This window comes from Babylonia areolata, chromosome 25 (assembly GCF_041734735.1).
Source record: "Babylonia areolata isolate BAREFJ2019XMU chromosome 25, ASM4173473v1, whole genome shotgun sequence".
Taxonomy (NCBI): Eukaryota; Metazoa; Mollusca; class Gastropoda; order Neogastropoda; family Buccinidae; genus Babylonia; species Babylonia areolata.
The window spans coordinates 39175925-39194056 of record NC_134900.1 but is presented as its reverse complement, the minus strand read 5'-3'; the positions used below and the strand labels follow the sequence as shown (position 1 = coordinate 39194056).

The window sequence follows — 18132 nt, the reverse complement described above, 5'->3', positions numbered from 1 at the left end:
TGAAGTGTAGGGAAGTCATTTTATCTGACCAGTCATGGAGTTCATTCTGAAGTGAAGGGAAGTCATTTTATCTGACCACAGTCATGGGATTCATTCTGAAGTGAAGGGAAGTCATTTTATCTGACCACAGTCATGGGATTCATTCTGAAGTGAAGGGCAGTCATTTTATCTGACCACAGTCATGGGATTCATTCTGAAGTGAAGGGAAGTCATTTTATCTGACCAGTCATGGGGTTCATTCTGAAGTGAAGGGAAGTCATTTTATCTGACCACAGTCATGGAGTTCATTCTGAAGTGTAGGGAAGTCATTTTATCTGACCAGTCATGGAGTTCATTCTGAAGTGAAGTCATTTTATCTGACCACAGTCATGGGATTCATTCTGAAGTGAAGGGAAGTCATTTTATCTGACCACAGTCATGGGATTCATTCTGAAGTGAAGGGAAGTCATTTTATCTGACCAGTCATGGAGTTCATTCTGAAGTGAAGGGAAGTCACTTTATCTGACCACAGTCATGGGGTTCATTCTGAAGTGAAGGGAAGTCATTTTATCTGACCAGTCATGGAGTTCATTCTGAAGTGAAGGGAAGTCACTTTATCTGACCACAGTCATGGGGTTCATTCTGAAGTGAAGGGAAGTCATTTTATCTGACCAGTCATGGGGTTCATTCTGAAGTGAAGGGAAGTCACTTTATCTGACCACAGTCATGGGGTTCATTCTGAAGTGAAGGGAAGTCATTTTCCTCACCCACACCCACTACCCCATTGTTGCAGTCAGGCATCAGTGTACAACAGTTTGAGACAGAGCAGCTGGGGAGGGTGGGAGGAAGAGGGGTAGGAGACTGGGGGCCTGGGAGAGGGCACAATAGGTATGTATTGATTGATTGGGGGCTGTGGGGTGGGGGGGGGGAGATTATTCCCCTTGCTTTCCTCCAGAAAAAGTGTCCAGCAGGTTATTTTGGCATCGAATCCCTAAACATTGCAGCAAAGGGGCAGATTGTTATTCATTGTGTGTGTGTGTCTGTGTGATGGGAGGGTGGGGGCTTACGTCTACTGCTGCTGCTACTCCTTGAAGCTATTAGAATTTCTCTGTGTGTGTGTGTGTGTGTGTGTGTGCGCGCGCGTGTGTGCGCGCACGCGCATGCGCGCCTGTCTGTGTATGCGCGTATGTGTGTGCATGTGCATATGTGTATTTGTGTACATGTGTGCATATGTGTGAGCATGTAAATGTGCAAGCATGTATCCGTATGTTATTTCCAGAGAAGTTTTTAATCTGAATTTGTTAAACTAACAGATTACCATGGACACACACACACACAGATATAGACACACACAAACACAGACACAGACACACACACACAGACACACACAAACACCTACACATACACACACCTACACGCATGCACACACACACACACAAACACACACACACACACACACACACACACACACCACTGACACACATGGTTATTACACAGACTCGCATTGTGTGCAAACACACACAGTCAACAACAATATGCCAAAAAATCCATACAACAGGCGGGAAAGGGAGGTGCAAGATGATGGCCATGCACTCTCACTGGGCACAGCACACCATTTTCCACATGGAGAAATGTGCTGTGATTCAGGTACAGTACAGTACAGTACAATACAATACAATACATTACAATACAATCTGATTTTGCCACTGATCTAGTTCTTGTGAAACTGAAAGTGAAAGACACAAACAGCTACACAAGTAACTAAAGAGAATGCAATTCATAATGATGATGATTAACACCATCACCGTCACCATCTTCTGTCTTTGCTGTTTGCTAATTTTGCTCCATGTCTGGATTCAGAATAAACACACCAGGTCCAGAAATACTTTGATGAATGCTCATCAAACGCATACCAGTAAACCTTCATCATGCAGGCCTAATTGGCGACAGTGCACATCATCAATTCCATGAAGTGTCCTGAACACAATCACAGGAAAAGCAGCGGCTCATGCACCTTTCACCACTGAAATACACTATACGACAGGGCAGTGGATAGCTGTGGCACAAACTGTTTTCTTCTTTGTTTCTTTCTCTTTTTCTTTGTTTGTCTTTCATTTACTGTTGTTGTTGTTTCCCTTTGTCTTTCATTTACTGTTGTTGTTGTTTCCCTTGGTCTTTCATTTACTGTTGTTGTTGTTGTTTCCCTTTGTCTTTCATTTACTGTTGTTGTTGTTTCCCTTTGTCTTTTGTTGTTGTTGTTTCCCTTTGTCTTTCATTTACTGTTGTTGTTGTTTCCCTTTGTCTTTTGTTGTTGTTGTTTCCCTTTGTCTTTCATTTACTGTTGTTGTTGTTGTTGTTTCCCTTTGTCTTTCATTTACTGTTGTTGTTGTTGTTGTTTCCCTTTGTCTTTCATTTACTGTTGTTGTTGTTGTTTCCCTTTGTCTTTCATTTACTGTTGTTGTTGTTGTTTCCCTTTGTCTTTCATTTACTGTTGTTGTTGTTGTTTCCCTTTGTCTTTCATTTACTGTTGTTGTTTCCCTTTGTCTTTCATTTACTGTTGTTGTTGTTGTTGTTTCCCTTTGTCTTTCATTTACTGTTGTCGTTGTTGTTTCCCTTTGTCTTTCATTTACTGTTGTTGTTGTTTCCCTTTGTCTTTCATTTACTGTTGTTGTTGTTGTTTCCCTTTGTCTTTCATTTACTGTTGTTGTTGTTGTTGTTTCCCTTTGTCTTTCATTTACTGTTGTTGTTTCCCTTTGTCTTTCATTTACTGTTGTTGTTTCCCTTTGTCTTTCATTTACTGTTGTTGTTGTTTCCCTTTGTCTTTCATTTACTGTTGTTGTTTCCCTTTGTCTTTCATTTACTGTTGTTGTTGTTGTTTCCCTTTGTCTTTCATTTACTGTCGTTGTTTCCCTTTGTCTTTCATTTACTGTTGTTGTTGTTGTTGCTTCCCTTTGTCTTTCATTTACTGTTGTTGTTTCCCTTGGTCTTTCATTTACTGTTGTTGTTGTTGTTGTTTCCCTTTGTCTTTCATTTACTGTTGTTGTTGTTTCCCTTTGTCTTTCATTTACTGTTGTTGTTGTTGTTTCCCTTTGTCTTTCATTTACTGTTGTTGTTGTTGTTTCCCTTTGTCTTTCATTTACTGTTGTTGTTGTTGTTGTTTCCCTTTGTCTTTCATTTACTGTTGTTGTTGTTGTTGTTTCCCTTTGTCTTTCATTTACTGTTGTTGTTGTTGTTTCCCTTTGTCTTTCATTTACTGTTGTTGTTGTTTCCCTTTGTCTTTCATTTACTGTTGTTGTTGTTTCCCTTTGTCTTTCATTTACTGTTGTTGTTGTTGTTGTTTCCCTTTGTTGTTGTTTCCCTTTGTCTTTCATTTACTGTTGTTGTTGATTCCCTTTGTCTTTCATTTACTGTTGTTGTTGTTGATTCCCTTTGTCTTTCATTTACTGTTGTTGTTTCCCTTTGTCTTTCATTTACTGTTGTTGTTGTTGTTTCCCTTTGTCTTTCATTTACTGTTGTTGTTGATTCCCTTTGTCTTTCATTTACTGTTGTTGTTTCCCTTTGTCTTTCATTTACTGTTGTTGTTGTTGATTCCCTTTGTCTTTCATTTACTGTTGTTGTTTCCCTTTGTCTTTCATTTACTGTTGTTGTTGTTTCCCTTTGTCTTTCATTTACTGTTGTTGTTTCCCTTTGTCTTTCATTTACTGTTGTTGTTTCCCTTTGTCTTTCATTTACTGTTGTTGTTTCCCTTTGTCTTTCATTTACTGTTGTTGTTTCCCTTTGTCTTTCATTTACTGTTGTTGTTGTTTCCCTTTGTCTTTCATTTACTGTTGTTGTTGTTGTTTCCCTTTGTCTTTCATTTACTGTTGTTGTTGTTTTCCTTTGTCTTTCATTTACTGTTGTTGTTTCCCTTTGTCTTTCATTTACTGTAGTTGTTTCCCTTTGTCTTTCATCAACTGCAGTAATTGTTCTTGCTCTTCCTTCCCTCTGTCGTTCTGGTAAAAACCATTTACCACAATGAAGGAAAGAGGGAAAAGAAAAAATAAAACAGAAAAGGTCAGTGATGCTAAAGACAATGGTTATGATTGTCCTAATAACAAATCCTAGTTCTTTATTTCATCATGTCCTTCAAAGTTTATATTTTTGTGCGGCACAGATTAAGTGTATAATGTGTCTACAGTTTAAATTTTCTGAGGCACAGACGAAATGTATATGTTGACAGTGGAAAAAAAAAATTCTGCTCCATATTGTCCATGTATGTCATGTATTTCTTCATCTTCTTCTTCATCTTTTAATGTGTTGTTTTGATGTGATGCATCTATATTGCACAGTATAGTGTTTTTGTACACTGTACTCAAATTCAGAAAATGAATCAATAAAAAATATTTGGAAACTTAAAAAAAATTAATAATATTTTTTTTTTTTACAGGACATGGGAGAGGATAACTGTGGACCACTGATAAGTGTGGATATGTTGAGGAACTAAATTATCTTCTCTCTCCCCCCCCCCCCCCCCCCCCCCTCCTTGATTAGTGTGGAGATGTTGAGGAACTAAATTATCTTCTCTTTTTTCCCCCACCCTTAGTTGATTAGTGTGGAGATGTTGAGGAACTAAATTATCTTCTCTCCCCCCCCCCCCCCCACCCTTAGTTGATTAGTGTGGAGATGTTGAGGAACTAAATTATCTTCTCTCTTTTTCCCCCCCACCCTTGATTAGTGTGGAGATGTTGAACTAAATTATCTTCTCTCTTTTTCCCCCCCACCCTTGATTAGTGTGGAGATGTTGAGGAACTAAATTATCTTCTCTCTTCCCCCCCCCCCCCCCCCCCTTTTTTTGTGGGTCTTCCAACCTTCTAACCTTTATGATTGGAGCTAAATAAATTGCATATTTCACGAGGAAAAATGCAATACCTTGAATTTACATTAAAACACAAAATGCCACTTCTGTTGCTGCTGTAACTACAACAGCAACATCTATAATGACTACCACTACCTCTATGACTACTACTACAACCACTAGTATGTTTACTATGACTAATAATCATGATAAGTCACTACAGTGTCTATTGTATTATAATCACATACACACACAAAATTCCAACCAGTTATCAAAGACAAAAGCAGGACTTTCACATTCCAGAAAAATAAAAGAATAAAAAACAAAACAACACATATGCATTTCACACATGAACCTCCCCTTCCTCCACACACACACACACACACACAAAGAGACAACACACACACACACACACACAAAGAGACAACACACACACTGACACACACAAAGAGACAACACACACACTGACACACAACCAACACACACACACACACACACACAAAGAGACAACACACACATTGACACACACACAAGAGACAACACACACACTGACACACACAAAGAGACAACACACACACTGACACACAACCAACACACACACACACACACACACAAAGAGACAACGCACACACTGACACACAACACACACACTGACACACAACCAACACACACACATACACACACACACAAAGAGACAACACACACACAACACACAACCAACACACAAACACATACACACACAAAGAGACAACACACACATTGACACACAATCTACACACACACACAGAGACAACAACACACACACTGACACACAACCAACACACACACACACAAAGAGACAACACACACACTGACACACAACCTACACACACACACACACAAAGAGATGACACCACACACACACAGTGACACACACACACACAAAGCCACACATACAAAGAGACAACACACATACATACAGTATGACACACACACACACACAGTGACACACACACACACACACACTGCTGCCCCCACCTGTTGTATCGCTTTAGTCTCTGTGGCAGGGAAGACTTGGAGTCGGTGCCGCCCTTGGACACCGGGAGGCTCTCCAGGTTGGACTTCAGCAGGTTGATGGACGATCGCAGGTCCTCCATGTACATGCTCTCCATCTCCTTCACCACAAACTTGGGGTGCTGCCGTGTCTGGACCACACATACATCACATAGTCACACACACGTGTGCATGCATGCACACACAAACATACATAAACACACACACACAGACACAAAGCGACAAACAAAAAAATGTAAACTGATTATTTAAATATTTCTCATCATCAGTGATATTATTATCACTTCTTTATTTCAATGAACAGTAATTGTCACTATTTCATTTCAATCCCTTGCTTTCACACACACACACACACACACACACACAAACGTGACGAGCAAAAAAATGTAAAAGGATCACCATAGGGAAATGTCCACTTTTTATGTAATCATCACATTTCAATTAAAAAACAATTAGAAAAAAAGGACAGTATCCTTTATGTTGTAATCCTTTTTTCCTTCCTCAGTTACTGTAGCTAAGTGGTGGTCTTTCTGTTACATGCTGACAGTGATACTGTGAAACCCATTTCATAATGCTGGTTACCAAAATTTCATCAGTCATTTCTCAGTACCTGGGAAGTCTCCACATCCAATAATCATGGGTATACCATGACATTAAAACTAACAGGCAATACAAGCATTTCTGAGAAGGCATTTCATTTGGTTCTATTGTTGTTGTTTTTTCTAAGCAGAGCAGGTCAAAATGAAAAGATAAGTCACATTAATCTTCTTTTAAGTATACATATCTTATATGCATGCATAAAGTAAATCACCAAATGTGTGTGTGTGTGTGTGAGTGTGTGAGTGTGTGTGTGTGTGTGTGTGTGTGAAAGCGAAAGCAAGGGATTGAAATGAAATGGGGGAACTATTAGAACTAATGTTGCTCTTAAAATTTTAATTCAAAAAGTGATCAGAACATTTGATAAAATACCACTCACAAGCTGGATAATGCACTCTAACACAAATACAAATGGACATTTGTTCCCTTTAATTCATTCATATAATCATAGTCATTTGGATCATTTCATCAATCCAGGCTGACAAATGCATGGAATCATGTAGCCATGTTACAAACTTTCATCAGTAGTCAGTAAGGCCGACACAATCCACTTTCATCAGTAGTCACTAAGGTCGACACAATCCACTTTCATCAGTAGTCAGTAAGGTCGACACAATCCACTTTCATCAGTAGTCACTAAGGTCGACACAATCCACTTTCATCAGTAGTCACTAAGGTCGACACAATCCACTTTCGTCAGTAGTCAGTAAGGTCGACACAATCCACTTTCATCAGTAGTCAGTAAGGTCGACACAATCCACTTTCATCAGTAGTCACTAAGGCCGACACAATCCACTTTCATCAGTAGTCAGTAAGGTCGACACAATCCACTTTCATCAGTAGTCAGTAAGTTCGACACAATCCACTTTCATCAGTAGTCAGTAAGGTCGACACAATCCACTTTCATCAGTAGTCACTAAGGCCGACACAATCCACTTTCATCAGTAGTCACTAAGGTCGACACAATCCACTTTCGTCAGTAGTCACTAAGGCCGACACAATCCACTTTCATCAGTAGTCACTAAGGCCGACACAATCCACTTTCATCAGTAGTCACTAAGGTCGACACAATCCACTTTCATCAGTAGTCAGTAAGGTCAACACAATCCACTTTCATCAGTAGTCAGTAAGGTCAACACAATCCACTTTCATCAGTAGTCAGTAAGGTCAACACAATCCACTTTCGTCAGTAGTCACTAAGGTCGACACAATCCACTTTCATCAGTAGTCAGTAAGGTCAACACAATCCACTTTCATCAGTAGTCAGTAAGGTCAACACAATCCACTTTCATCAGTAGTCAGTAAGGTCGACACAATCCACTTTCATCAGTAGTCACTAAGGCCGACACAATCCACTTTCATCAGCAGTCACTAAGGCTGACACAATCCACTTTCATCAGTAGTCACTAAGGTCGACACAATCCACTTTCGTCAGTAGTCACTAAGGTCGACACAATCCACTTTCATCAGTAGTCACTAAGGTCGACACAATCCACTTTCATCAGTAGTCACTAAGGTCGACACAATCCACTTTCGTCAGTAGTCACTAAGGTCGACACAATCCACTCTATCGTGTGGGTCCCCTGAGTATCTGTTTTTCCCCTTTCAGTTCAAATAGTCTGGGTCTTACAGGGCCCATGTCTTTTTTTCTTTCAGTTCAAAGTCTGGGTCTTACAGGGCAAATAGTCTGGGTCTTACAGGGCCCATGTCTTTTTTTTCTTTCTCATTTCTTCTTTTGTGTTGTTGTTGTTGAGTGTTGTGTTTTTTCCAACTAGCATGTTTCATTATCCCTGTCTAACCCTACACACTTGGATGGCATTGGATCTGCAAGACACATTCATAAATCACCGTGAACCTAGAGAGTCTTTTTTTCTTTTCATTTTTTAACCCCTTTTTGATTTGTTGAAACTTCGGATTCTCCATACCAAGCCCCTTCCCCATACACTCTCCATCTTTCTGTGATAGTTTTCTTTCTGCCCTCTCCCCACCCCTCTCCCCTCCAACTCTTCCCTTAATCTGCTGGATGCCAGGAGGCATTCTTCCAAATCACACCATTTCCGTTCACGTCACTTTTTCACTTCTTAATTTGAGTTCAAGGCTGAATGGTCTCTTGAGAGTGAAGATGGGAGCAAAAACCAAGGAGTCCTAACTATTGCATCCATTCTCTGTAGGAGATTAGTTTCTTCTTTCTTACTTTACTTTTTTTTAAACAGAACTTCAGCTGCAGAAGGTGGAGTGAGAGGTTTAATTATTTCTGCTGTTGTTTTCAGCTTTCTTTCTCAACTTTTCGTCGAACTGATCCTTCCAGTGAAATTTCTGTCTTCCAAACCAATCACACTCCCACTTTTCTAATCCAACGTTTCAATCTGACCCTCAAGTTTTTTGTTATTTACAAAGTGGGGAGAGGGTTGTCACAGTTTTTTGTTTATTTTAGGTTTATTCAATGTTTTCTCTTCAGCACGGTCGGAGGCTTTGTTTTACTGTTTTCTTTCAAATGCTTTATTTCTGTCCTACCGCATTTCTCTTTAGGGGATAATCAATGTACACAATGTACAGTCAATACAACCTTAGTGCTTTTCAATGAACTGGACATGAGTACACTCTGCTAACAGCAACTCCTTAGACTATAAATAATTAAACAGAACATAGTGAAACTTCAAATTAGATTCAAAATATGAATATCGTCTCTGTTGTGTGTGTGTGTGTGTGTGTGTGTGAAAAATGCAGAGAGAAGGCTTAGTGTGTGGTGTCCTGTGTATGCTTGTTCAGTGTGGTGTCTCCTCTGGACGATGGCCTCACAGCACAGCAACACTGATACAAACTGTCATGTGGACTGAAGGCACTGGGACTGCAGCTTCCTAACCTCCTGGCTGTGGCCATGTAGGGGATTCAGGACTGAAGGCACAGGGACTGCAGCTTCCTAACCTCCTGGCTGTGGCCATGTAGGGGATTCAGGACTGAAGGCACAGGGACTGCAGCTTCCTAACCTCCTGGCTGTGGCCATGTAGGGGATTCAGGACTGAAGGCAAGGGGACTGCAGCTTCCTAACCTCCTGGCTGTGGCCATGTAGGGGATTCAGGACTGAAGGCACAGGGACTGCAGCTTCCTAACCTCCTGGCTGTGGCCATGTAGGGGATTCAGGACTGAAGGCAAGGGGACTGCAGCTTCCTAACCTCCTGGCTGTGGCCATGTAGGGAATTCAGGACTGAAGGCAAGGGGACTGCAGCTTCCTAACCTCCTGGCTGTGGCCATGTAGGGGATTCAGGACTGAAGGCACTGGGACTGCAGCTTCCTAACCTGGCTGTGGCCATGTAGGGGATTCAGGACTGAAGGCAAGGGGACTGCAGCTTCCTAACCTGGCTGTGGCCATGTAGGGGATTCAGGACTGAAGGCAAGGGGACTGCAGCTTCCTAACCTGGCTGTGGCCATGTAGGGGATTCAGGACTGAAGGCACAGGGACTACAGCTTCCTAACCTCCTAGCTGTGGCCATGTAGGGGATTCAGGACTGAAGGCACTGGGACTGCAGCTTCCTAACCTGGCTGTGGCCATGTAGGGAATTCAGGACTGAAGGCAAGGGGACTGCAGCTTCCTAACCTCCTGGCTGTGGCCATGTAGGGGATTCAGGACTGAAGGCAAGGGGACTGCAGCTTCCTAACCTCCTGGCTGTGGCCATGTAGGGAATTCAGGACTGAAGGCACAGGGACTGCAGCTTCCTAACCTGGCTGTGGCCATGTAGGGGATTCAGGACTGAAGGCACTGGCACTACAGCTTCCTAACCTGGCTGTGGCCATGTAGGGGATTCAGGACTGAAGGCACAGGGACTGCAGCTTTCTAACCTGGCTGTGGCCATGTAGGGGATTCAGGACTGAAGGCACTGGCACTACAGCTTCCTAACCTGGCTGTGGCCATGTAGGGGATTCAGGACTGAAGGCACAGGGACTGCAGCTTTCTAACCTGGCTGTGGCCATGTTGGGGATTCAGGACTGAAGCACTGGGACTGCAGCTTCCTAACCTCCTGGCTGTGGCCATGTAGGGGATTCAGGACTGAAGGCACTGGGACTGCAGCTTCCTAACCTCCTGGCTGTGGCCATGTAGGGGATTCAGGACTGAAGGCACTGGGACTGCAGCTTCCTAACCTGGCTGTGGCCATGTAGGGGATTCAGGACTGAAGGCACTGGCACTACAGCTTCCTAACCTCCTGGCTGTGGCCATGTAGGGGATTCAGGACTGAAGGCACAGGGACTGCAGCTTCCTAACCTCCTGGCTGTGGCCATGTAGGGGATTCAGGACTGAAGGCACAGGGACTGCAGCTTCCTAACCTCCTGGCTGTGGCCATGTAGGGGATTCTGGACTGAAGGCACTGGCACTGCAGCTTCCTAACCTGGCTGTGGCCATGTAGGGGATTCAGGACTGAAGGCACGGGACTGCAGCTTCCTAACCTGGCTGTGGCCATGTAGGGGATTCAGGACTGAAGGCACAGGGACTGCAGCTTCCTAACCTGGCTGTGGCCATGCAGGGGATTCAGGACTGAAGACACTGGGACTGCAGCTTCCTAACCTGGCTGTGGCCATGCAGGGGATTCAGGACAAGTGGCATTAGCCTATGTGATATATGTATATCAGAGTAGAGCCACTGAAATAGCACTGTGTCTGTAGTCAACAGGACGGCAAAAAATTTTTTTGTGTTTTTTTGTTTTGTTTTGTTTTTGTTTTTAAACATGAATGTCTTTATGTTTATTTTATTCTATTTGATGGAAACAAATAATATACAATTTCTGAGAAGATATAAGTTTGTGTTTATGATGCATATATATTTGCAAGGAATATAAAACTTGTCTTCTTCTAGCTCACAGCCTCTGACCGTAGTAAACACCACTGACGACCTGGCAACCAGTCTTCTCCGCCCATGAAACTACAGCAGTTTATAAGAAATTCAGAGCACCCTCAGTCCATGAACCCATGAAATATGGGGAGTGATGGCCTTGTAGTCACACATGGCACCAAGGAAACAAGAGAATCTGAGCACATGGACTGAATCCCACACTGGGCAATAGTTTCTCCCCTTCTACAAGACCCAGAATGGTGGTCTGGATGCAAGTCATTGGATGAGATGATGATTCCGGGTCCCATGTGCAGCAAGCACTCAGCACACATTCAAAAACCAAAAGCAACCACAGGGTCATCTCTGGCAAAAGCAGTAGAAAAATCCACTTTGATTGTAATAAAATGTTAGGAAAATATAAATGTATACACTTGCAGGCAGAAAAAAAAGGGGTGTGTGAGGGGAGGTGGGGTGGGGGGTTGGGGGCAGCGATGCACTACAGTAACGCGCTCTCCCCACAAAGAGCAGCCTGGATTTCACACAAAGAAATCTGTTGTCACAGCTGTGACAAAATGTAAAGCAAAACAATACCATATAAATACTAAACAATTAGGCAAAAGTTCAAAAAGATCTGTGAAGGCGACTCACCCTGATCATCACCTCCACAGCCTGCAGTCGACCATCCAGCTCCCGGCGAACTTGAGCCGCTTGTTCATCAGCATTGTCCAGCTGGACACCGTTCATGAGCATTTCATTACTGATCACTTGTATGAATTACTTAAGTCTGCATATATTTTAACATACATATTCATTATATATATGATCACGTGTGTGTGTGTGTGTGTGTGTTTGTGTGTGTGCAGTGTTTCCCATATTGCACTAAACTGCGTCCTTTACGCATAAAAATCTGAAAAAGACCGCCAGTTTTCAGTACTGTATGCCACAGAGGACGCACACAATTTTCCCAACATCACTTTCCTGATAATTCATGTACAGTGGAAACTGAGAAGAGGCTGAGAGCAAAAAAAGTCTTCAACTTGACAAGACACTGTCCATGTGTTTTCTTGTGCATGTGTGTTTGTGATTGTTGAAGTGGTTATTTTCAACTGAACATATATGGGCCCTTAAAAATCCTGGAATGACCTCCAAAAATTTACACAGAGGGTGCCTGTAACCCTTATATTCTATCTTCATGGGAAACACTGGTGTGTGTGTGTGTGTGTGTGTGTGTGTGTGTGTGTGTGTGTGAGTGAGTGAGTGAGTGAGTGAGTGAGTGTGAGTGTGTGTGTGTGCGTATGTGTGTGTACTGCACTGGTCTACAGTATAGTGTCTATGTGTGTGCATGCATGCATGTGCGTGCATGTGTGTATTATATCACAGTATAGTGTCAAACAGAATCACCTGAATCAGACCATTAAATTGTCAGAAAAACCATGAATAACATTTTACAGACACCACAACAATAGGCAAATACCAACCAAACTGAGTATAAGATGTGTAACACTGTACGTTATAACATGGTATGTTCTGTGAAACATTTGTATATTGTGCAGGTATAGAACAGGGTCATATAAATGTGACTGTGTCAGTACACAGTACTGGTATATCAGTATACAGTGTTAACACACATGACTGTAGTACTGTCAGTATAAAGTATATCAGAATACGGTGTTTACACATATGACTGTATTAGTACTATTACTATCAGTATACAGGGATATATTATTATAGTGTGGGCATATATCATCATATACCATATGCATGCATGTGTGCAGGCAACCAAGCGTGCCTGTGCATATAATGAAAATACAGTATACATAATTATCATTATTTTGTATATATATGCATATAGATCTGCATATTCATAATACATCTCTGTACAAATATTACACATTTTAATTTTGAATTGCCATACAGACAAGCAAAAATAAGCAAGCTGAATCAAAAATACATTGCCCCACTTCAAGAAAAGGCTGAATTATTGAGTGAAAACCACACACACACACATCACATACTCTGTCAGTGTGTGTATGTTCACTATGTCAGTATGTGTCATAAGTGAATGCATGCATGTGTGCACATGAGTAACGTGTGTGTTTGCTCGCAAATGCATAACTGTCAAGGCCTGGAGAATTTGTAGAAGTGAATTTTGTTTTTCTTATAAGTGTGTAGACTGCAAGTGGCCGTTTCATGTGCTTAGTATTCAAATGTGCTTGGATAACATATATTATCTATTTTCATTATAAATATTATCATACACACCTGACATGCATTGTACAGAATCTGATGCTCATATTTCTTTACACCCAGGATGTTCTGGAACATGTCATACAGCTGTTCTTTGCTGAGGATCAGTTCAGATGCGGCAGAAGTCATGCGCTGAGGTTGCTTCCTGTGATCCTCTTCTCCACGATATATTGCATCAAACTTGGCCATCCAGGAACTTAAGACTGTTTCTTTGCTGAGCCCATCAATCTCTGGCATGCATCTTACTCTTTTTTCTATGTTGTTTTTGAAAACTTCCCGAAAATCATTTGCTGAGCAACCTCCACTGCGAACCATGGTGCCAACTCTATCACTCTTCAAGAAAACTTCATAGTAGCTTTGCACTGCCTTGGTGAATGCTTCATCCGCAGCAATATGCGTTTCTCCATTAAGAAAAGCACTGAATCTTTCCTTAATGGTTTGGAGTTGCTGTTTAGTCACTTTTGTCTGCCGTCTAGCCATGTCTGTGGGCTGTTTGGCATTGAATGGACAAGCGATACATCTCATCACAAACACGTACAACTGCAACCGTCTTTTCTGTCTTGTCCTCTCCTCCTCTTCTTTTTCAATCTTCTCCACTTCTTCTATGCTGATTTTCTCTCTGTCACGATCACTGGCAAGAGAAGGGCTGGGACTGGTCGGTCTGATGCTGTTTGATCTGGAATGACTTCCAGCAACACTCAAGTTATCCCCACTGGCACTGGCAGCAGACAAGCTCTTCTGCTCCCCACTGGCACTGGGCAAGCTGAGAACTTCAGAATTGTTCTCATCACCCTCTTCAAGAATCCCATTTTCGGACTCTTCCTCGCTCGACGACGAATCAAGCATCTTTAAAAGCGATGCAGAGAACCCCGATCACAACAGCTGACAAACCGAAAGACGTCTAGCCCAGAGCGATCATCGTAAGTTTCTGCTGCTCTGCCAGTCCACAACATTCATTCATTACGAGGATTTTTTGCGCATGCGCATTTTGTAGCAGACGACAGTAATATGATCCTCATCAAAGACAATGTCGCTAATATTTTCATAAAATGTGTTTAGAATTAGAATCATAATCATGAAAAATACCTACTGCTGTAATTTCAGCATTATTATAGATAACGCGAGACGTACAGAACCTGGGATATGAAAGCTATATAAATGGCAGCAAACCTTCTCAGAAGCTTATATGAACAACAGCTGTTCGTTTCTTGTGGTCATCCCTCCTTTTTCACTTCTCAAGTCAGTTATCAATTTTTTAGGCTTTTTCAATCACCTCATCAGCATGTTTCTTGTGAAATATGAGGTGCTTCCACAGTGTGGAAAATTCGTGGTCGTTCTATGTTCTTTAATTTCTGCTTTCTTCTTTCGAGGTATGGGGTTAGCAGCGGCCGGGTCACTTACACCGCGGATATCACCTGACGGAACTCGTGGCGTGCCTGTTTTCATGCGCGCGCGCGAGCGTGTGTGTGTGTGTGTGTGTGTGTGTGTGTGTGTGTGTACGCGGTATACATTTCAGTTATCGGGTCTGATTGCCAGTGCACTAGCTGCAGTATGCCGGACTGATTTACACCATGGTCTTGTCAACTGATATTGCCGGCTCCATTGCTCGTCAGTCTAGTTGATCAAGTTGATGGTTTGAAAAAAAAAAAAAAAAAAAAACCGTCAAAAAACAACAAACAAATAGGTGTTTCAATTTCATGAAAGGTTTATTAGTCTCAGTGTAGATCGACTGACTTGCTGATTCCTTGATTGTCAAGTTGGTCAACAGATGAAATCGGTCAGCTGATTTCTGGTTGTCAGTACAGTATTTAGTAGGACGGAGTGATACTGATCTGCTGATTGACTGACCTAGCTTAGTCCTTAAACACTGAACAAGTGAATGAGTGGCTGGCTGTCAGGTCCGTCGTCTGGCTGTTTGCCTGTCTCTCTGACTGAGTAATAAACTGGTCAACAGGTCGGTCTCCATACTTTAAGACAGTGCATTGGTTGGGCGGTTCATCAACTGACCGCATGGTGCTGCATATTGATGTCTGTGTTTGATTTATCTTTTCTCACGAACCGTCTGTTGCTTTACTGATTAACGCGTTGATGGATTGGAAGATGGAGGGGGGTGGGAGGGTGGATGATGAGATCCAGATTGTTTGACTGACTATTTCAAGGCAACTTCTTGAAGTTTGCGTTTTGGCACCCCATGCCAGTAATAATCTCGCCTATGGTTTAGCTTGTAGATCGACATGCAACCTGCCGGACTGGCTGGTCGATTAACCGATCAGCTAATTAAGTGGTCGGTTGGTAATTTTATTTCTCTGCCGCCGGTTTTATGGTATATGCATCAGTTTATTTTTGGTGTGTGTGTGTGTGTGTGTGTGTGTGTGTGTGGATGTTGTCACGTTGTGTTTCATTCACCTTGTCTTGTCAGTACAAGGAGGAAGGTGGCAGAATGGTTAAGACGCTCAGCTGCCAATACACAGAGTCCGTGAGGGTGTGGGTTCGAATCCCGCTCTCGCCCTTTCTCCGAAGTTTGACTGGAAAATCAAACTGAGCGTCTAGTCTTTCGGATGAGACGATAAACCGAGGTCCCGTGTGCAGCACGCACTTGGCGCACTGAAAAAGAACCCATGGCAACGAGAGTGTTGTCCTCTGGCGAAATTACGTAAAATGAAATCCCCTGTCATAGGTACACAAATATGTAAGCATGCACTCAAGGCCTGACTAAGCGCGTTGGGTTATGCTGCTGGTCAGGCATCTGCTCAACAGATGTGGTGTAGCGTGTATGGATTTGTCCGAACGCAGTGACGCCTCCTTGAGAAAGTGAAACTGAAACTGTCAGTACAGTGTGTCTCTCTTCCTGACTGTGACCTTTGCCCCCGGTCTCAGTTTGGTTTAGTTTTTGTGCCGGGTGTTGGCACCCTTTATATTGATAGTTCATTGTATTTATCTGCCTGTCAGTTCAGTTTTAAGTTCAGTAGAGTCCCGATTTTTACCCGGTCCCTAAAATTCTCTCTTGGACAGAGTCAGTTGATCGAGTTGAACGACCTCCTGGCACGCTTTCAGTTGGCGTCTTTAGGGTCAGTTTCGTTGTTCAGTGCTTGGGTCTTGGTTTGGTCAACTGAGGAAAGCAGACACGTACTAGGCTCTCTGGTTTGGTGAAGATTGTGTTGTTCGGAGGGAATGGAGTCAGTTCAGCTGGGTTGTTTGAGCGATCTTAGCAACGCTACGTCTGTTCAGCGTTAACTTGAGGAGAACGATCTAAGTCCACGCCAATTCCAAACACTCAGGAATATTCTTGACGCAAAGCAAACTCTCTTAGCACTGCTATGATCGCTCAGTGAAACCCAGCCCTGGTTATTACATTCAGTTCACGCGTTTGGCGTGATATACACAAACGTCTTCCATGGTTCAGTCAGTGGCGCGCGCGCGCGCGCGCGCACACACACACACACACATCATATTACTATATATATCGAGTGTCTCCAAAAAAGTGAACCGTTTTTTTGACAAGTATTTTCTCAGTGATAGATGACGATTTCATTGAAAATTTTACACAGTAACCTTAGGGTATCATCAACAAGTCTACAAAATATATATATATGTGTGTGTGTGTGTGTGTGTGTGTGTGTGTGTGTGTGTGTGTGTAGCCGGCCTGTTTGTTTTTTTTCCCCCTCTGTTCGATCAGGTATTACAATTGTTTTTTTTAAATAGTTTTTGTTTCATTTTTGTTGTTTTAATCAGTGTCTTTTCCCCCTCACGATTGTCCTTGTACATGAATTGATGTTATTCAATTCGTAAATTTTCTACTCTCCGGGATAACGGCCGGCCGGGAAATGCTAGTAGGTCAACTGAATTACCGTACATACCATGCCTGTTGTTAGTATGTTTGAAAAGAAGAAATACCCAGTTCAATGTATTTAGTCTGTTATCAAAATATATAATATCATCAGTTTTGCTTTTGTCACAAGTAAAAAAAAGGAAGAAGAAAAGTTCCTGACAGTAAGGTCAATTTGTTTGAAATTAAACAGAAAAAAAAACCAACTATGAAAACGACAACTGATTGAACAAAGAAAAATACCCGTCAAGATTTATCTTGATCAAAAACTCCAAATCATTATTGATGTTCGAGTCCGTGCATCTTACCTAAGGGAGGCGACCCCTAAAGGTGGGATTATCACAGTAGACTGCAGTTGTTTCCCTTACACCCACATCATTTTTGTCCTGCATCTGCATCCGTTCTCAGCACGGACGTACATGTATATTTACCGTTCATTGTATTGTCCATGGTTCAGACTGATTACCATGTTTCACTGTTGATCGGTCGATATGTGTGTGTGTGTGTGTGTGTGTTTGCATGTGTCTGTATCAATGATATATATATATATATATATATATATATACACGATATATTATACAGAGAGAGAGATGTTCATTATGATTATTATTAGTAATAGTATCATAGTTTATTATTCTTTCGTCACAACACATGACTGTGTGAAATTCGGGCTGATCTCTCCATGGACAGCGTGTCCCTGCACTGAGAGCGCCACTCATTTCGTGGTCATTTTTTCCCTACCTGAAAGTGGATGTTTCTACATAATCTTGCCAG

General features: G+C 42.2%; 1 protein-coding gene across 1 annotated transcript in view; it reads right to left on the bottom strand.

Moving 5' to 3' along the window:
• Window positions 1–14457, bottom strand: part of LOC143299939 (calcium-dependent secretion activator 1-like) — a 117371-nt gene extending 102914 nt beyond the window's left edge. The window contains exons 1-3 of the mRNA XM_076613481.1: window positions 13548–14457; window positions 11934–12014; window positions 5831–5997 (exon numbers count right to left, since the gene is read on the bottom strand). Of these exons, the coding sequence (XP_076469596.1) occupies window positions 5831–5997; window positions 11934–12014; window positions 13548–14378 (1079 nt within the window). The 5' untranslated portion in view covers window positions 14379–14457. The remainder of the gene's footprint in view (window positions 1–5830; window positions 5998–11933; window positions 12015–13547) is intronic.
• Window positions 14458–18132: the final 3675 nt, after the last annotated feature.